We start from the raw sequence: 4,651 nt of genomic DNA, 5'->3' as shown, positions 1-4,651 counted from the left end.
AAAAAAAAAAAAAAAAAAAAAGCAGAAACGGTGGGGTAGCTGCAGGCTGGAGAGACGCTGAAAAGCATTTGCTTTTAAAGTATCTTTTATTGTTTCTGAGAAGATATTAAAAACCACATTTGCAAACTGGTTTACAAAATATTAAAAGTTCTCTACTTTTCTAAAATGCCAAGGGCAGGAAGACGCCTTGTGGTAAACAAAAGCAAATGAAGGGCGAGTGCTCAGTCTGGCACTCAGAGCCCTCCCGCCCTGGCTTGCTGCCTCCAAGCAGCTCCCTGTGGGCAGAACAAAGCCCCTGTACCCTCTGCTCGTTTCTCACGACAGCCTGTGGAGAAGGCACCCATTCACCTGGCAGACGCAGGTCTTAACATTCTCATGCTGCTGTCAAGACACAGAAAATGCAGAAGATGCCCTCGACAGGCTAAGCCTCGGCGACCGGACATTGAGACTTACTTCAATCCAGGGATATCCAGGAGATTCGTCAGTCCTGTCCAGTTAATTTCTAAAAGCTGTTTTAAAACAAGGGCAAAATATTAAGTTCCAAACAATTTCCAGTTATCAAATCTGGTGCACACAGGCTTGTTTCTTTATAAACAAAATGGGTCAGTATACAACACAGACGTACACCCTTCATCCTTTGTAATATACCAAGGACATCTTTCTTTGGTGGTACATGGAGAACTGCCTCTTTTTGTTTTTTGATAAAGTCACAGTTTTCTCTAGGAAAATCATAAAATAATTTATTTACTCATTCTCCTATGGAAGGACACTTAGAATTTTGACAATTTCTCTTTACTGTAATTACAAATAACAATTCAGGGCCTGTCTTTTTACATACATGTTCTTGTATACATATGCAGACTAGCATTCAAAAAGTAAGATTTTGGGCTCAAAGACTTATGCTCATTTTTAATGTCGATAGTACCTACCTGCCCTCCAAAAATACTGTACCCATTTATATTCCCACCAAGTGTATAAAACTGTCCTTTTCACATTCCTCACCAAAAACAATACGAAAACCCTACCAATCTGGAGGTTAAATAATGGAACTTTATCATTGTTTTACTTTGTATTTTCCAATTATCAGACCATGCTCTACCCATTCATTTGACATCTGTGTTTATCTTAGAATAATTCCCATACAGTTAGCTAAGATTCCATTAAGTAGATGTGGATTAGTAAAAATTATTGATTAGAAATACTGCTTTTCCTACCAAAACAGCAACAGCACATAACAGAATTACTTGTGTTCTATATTTGTAGAAGAAATTCTAAGTAAAATTGCCAGATCTCAATTCCCCATATAGTTGAGTAACAAAACTGCTCAAATCCCTTTAGGAAGTGGTGGTTTTAAGTAAATACAAAGCGGAAGAGTCAAGATTCTTATGGATAGACCAAAACTAAAAGGAACTGGGAAAAAAAAAAGGCAACAATTTCTAAGATGCTGAAAGACCAAGATTTCTCAGTGTAACAGAAATGAAATATAAATATAAAAATCAGGAAGGAAAAAATAGGCAACTAATCTTCAAACTGGACTGCAAACATCAGTATCAACCCATGCTTTACTTCCCCCTGAAAATAAATGTTTTTCCCTAGTCCACCAACTGAACCACCTGCCTAAACCTCTGCATTCTAAATCATATGAACACATTTATAAACGCTTATTTCAGAGCTTATTTTCCTTTCTCTTTTCTTTTACAGAGCTTAAAAAGGAACAGGTACTCCCTGCCACAACAAAACATTCTGGTCATACAAAAATACCTGTTATGAGGAAACTAAGATTTAAAAGGGCATTATAACAGGATTCTATCGTTTAGTTCTGAAGGCTATTACTCCTGATCACAAATCTACTTCAGGAAATAAGAACATATCAAAGATATAGCACAGAATCTTGCAATCGACTCAGGTTAAAATGCAAGCACCTCACACAGCGAACCATCAGAGGACACCCAATGGTGACTGCTCCATCTGCAGAGCCATGAGACACAAGAGCCACATGAACTTCAGGAAAGAACGGCTGTAACAAGGAAAGCGGCAGGTAAGCTTCTAAATAAAATTAGATGAGGCCATTGTAGTTAAAAGAACAGTGGAGAGAATACAATTCAAAGATGCTATTTAATAAAGAAAGAAATTTTCGGCCCTGCGCAACTCACGCCTGTAATCCCAGCTCTTTGGAAGGCCAAGGCGGGCAGATCATGAGGTCAGGAGATCGAGACCATCCTGGCCAACATGGTGAAACCCTGACTCTACTAAAAAAAAAACACATGAACATTAGCTGGGCGTGTTGGTGTGTGCATGCAATCCCACTCAGGAGGCTGAGGCAGCAGAACCACTTGAACCAGGGAGTCGGAGGTTACACTCCAGCCTGGCAATAGAGTGAGACTCCATCTCAAAAAAAAAGAACTTTTCCTATACAGGCATGCCTCAGAGATATTGCAGGCTGGGTTCTAGAGCAGTGCAGTAAAGGGAATATTGCAATATGTGAATCACACACATTTTTTGGTTTCCCAATGCATATAAAGTTATGTTTATACTATAAGTGCAAAACAGCATTATATCTTTTAAAAAATGTACAGACCGGCCGGGCGCGGTGGCTCAAGCCTGTAATCCCAGCACTTTGGGAGGCCGAGGCGGGTGGATCACAAGGTCAAGAGATCGAGACCATCCTGGTCAACACGGTGAAACCCCGTCTCTACTAAAAATACAAAAAATTAGCTGGGCATGGTGGCGCGTGCCTGTAATCCCAGCTACTCAGGAGGCTGAGGCAGGAGAATTGCCTGAACCCAGGAGGCGGAGGTTGCGGTGAGCCGAGATCGCGCCATTGCACTCCAGCCTGGGTAACAAGAGCGAAACTCCGTCTCAAAAAAAAAAAAAAAAAATGTACAGACCTTTATTTTAAAACACTTTATTGCTGAAAAATGCTAACAATCACCTAAGCCTTCAGTGAGTGATAATCTGGCTGGTAGAGGGTTTTGTCTCAGTGTTTGAGGGTTGCTGACTGACCAGGGTGGTGGTTGCTGAAGGTTAGGGTGATTGTGACAATGTCTTAAAATAAGACAACAGTGAAGTTTGCTGTATCGATAGACTCTTCCTTTCAAAAAAGATTTATCTGTAGCATGCCATGCTGTTTGATAGCATTTTATCCACAGCAGAACTTATTTCAAAATTGGAGTCACACTCTCAAACCCTGTCCTGCTTTATCAACTAAACTTACGTTATATTCTAAATTGCTTATTGTCATTTCAACAATGTTTGTAGCATCTTCACCAGGAGTGGATTCCATCTCAGGAAACCACTTTCTTTGTTGGTCATAAGAAGCAACTTCTTGTCCTGAAAGTTTGATCCTGAGACAGCAGCAATTCAGTCCCATCTTCAGGCTCCACTTCTAACTGGAGTTATCTCACTATTTCCATTCCACCTGCAGTTCCTTCTTCCACAGAAGTCTTGAACCCCTCAAAGTCATCCATGAGAGTTGGCATCAGCTTCTTTCAAACTCCTATTAACGTTCATATTTTGTACCCTTCCCAAGAAACACAAGTGTTCTCAATGGCATCTAGGGTGGTGAATCCTTTCCAGGAGGTTTTTGACTTATTTTGCCCAAATCCATCAAAGGAATCACTGTCTGTGGGAGCTATCATCTTACAAAATGTTATTTCTTAAATAGTAAGACTTGAAAGTTGAAATTTCTCCTTGATCCCTGGGCTGCAGAATGGATGAAGTGTCGGCAGGCATAAAAACAACATTCATCTTGTACATCTGCATCAGAGCTCTTGGGTGACCAGATGCACTGTCGATGAGCAGCTATATTTGAAGGGACAATTTTTTTCTGAGCAGTAGGTCTCAATGGTGGGCTTAAAACATTCGGTAAACCAGGCTGTAAACAGATATGCTGCCATCCAGGCTTTGTTTTTCCAGGTATAGAGCACAGGCTGTATAGATTTAGCATGATTCTCAAGGGCCCTAGGGTTCTCAGAATGAGAAATGAGTGCTTACTTCAACTTCAAGTCATCATCTGCATTAGCTGTGACAAGATAGCTTGTCTTTTGAAGCCTTGAAGTCAGGCACTGACTTCTCTCTAGCTGGAAAAGTTCTAGATGGTATCTTCTTCTAACAGAAGGATGTTTAATATACATTGAAAATTTGTTGTTTAGTGGAGCCACCTTGATCAAGGATCTTAGCTAATCTTCTGGATAACTTGCTACTTTACCTTGCACTTTTATGTTATAGAGATGGCGTTTTTCCTTGAACCTCATAAACCAACATCTTCAAACTTTTCTTCTGCAACTTCCTCACCTCTGTCAGTCTTCACAGAACTGAAGACAGTTAGGATTTTGCTGTGGAATAGGCTCTGGCTTAAGGAAATATAAGGTCTGGACTGATCATCTATCCAGGCACTAAAACTTCTTTCCTATCAGCAAGAAGGCTGCTTCTCTATCATTGGTGTGTTCACTGGAGCAGCACTTTTATTTTCCTTCAAGAACTTTTCCTTTGCATTTACAATTTGGCTGTTTGGCACAAGAGGCTTAGCTTTCAGCCTACACTGGCTTTAAACATGGCTTCCTCACTAAGCTTAATCATTTCCAGCTTTGCTTTTTTTTTGGAGTCTCACTCTGTCGCCCAGACTGGAGTGCAATGCTGTGATCTTGGCTCA

At 40.4% G+C, this 4,651-nt stretch overlaps 1 protein-coding gene across 1 annotated transcript in view; it reads right to left on the bottom strand.

Moving 5' to 3' along the window:
* The window catches only part of ESYT2 (extended synaptotagmin 2), a 106,720-nt gene that overhangs the window by 43,326 nt on the left and 58,743 nt on the right, over positions 1 to 4,651 (bottom strand). Inside the window, exon 6 of the mRNA XM_037735937.1 lies at positions 454 to 509. Coding sequence (XP_037591865.1) covers positions 454 to 509 — 56 coding nt within the window. The remainder of the gene's footprint in view (positions 1 to 453; positions 510 to 4,651) is intronic.

This window comes from Cebus imitator, unplaced genomic scaffold, assembly GCF_001604975.1.
Source record: "Cebus imitator isolate Cc_AM_T3 unplaced genomic scaffold, Cebus_imitator-1.0 Scaffold20, whole genome shotgun sequence".
NCBI lineage: Eukaryota > Metazoa > Chordata > Mammalia > Primates > Cebidae > Cebus > Cebus imitator.
Note: the sequence above shows the minus strand (reverse complement) of the source record. Positions and strands in the feature narration are given on the sequence as shown.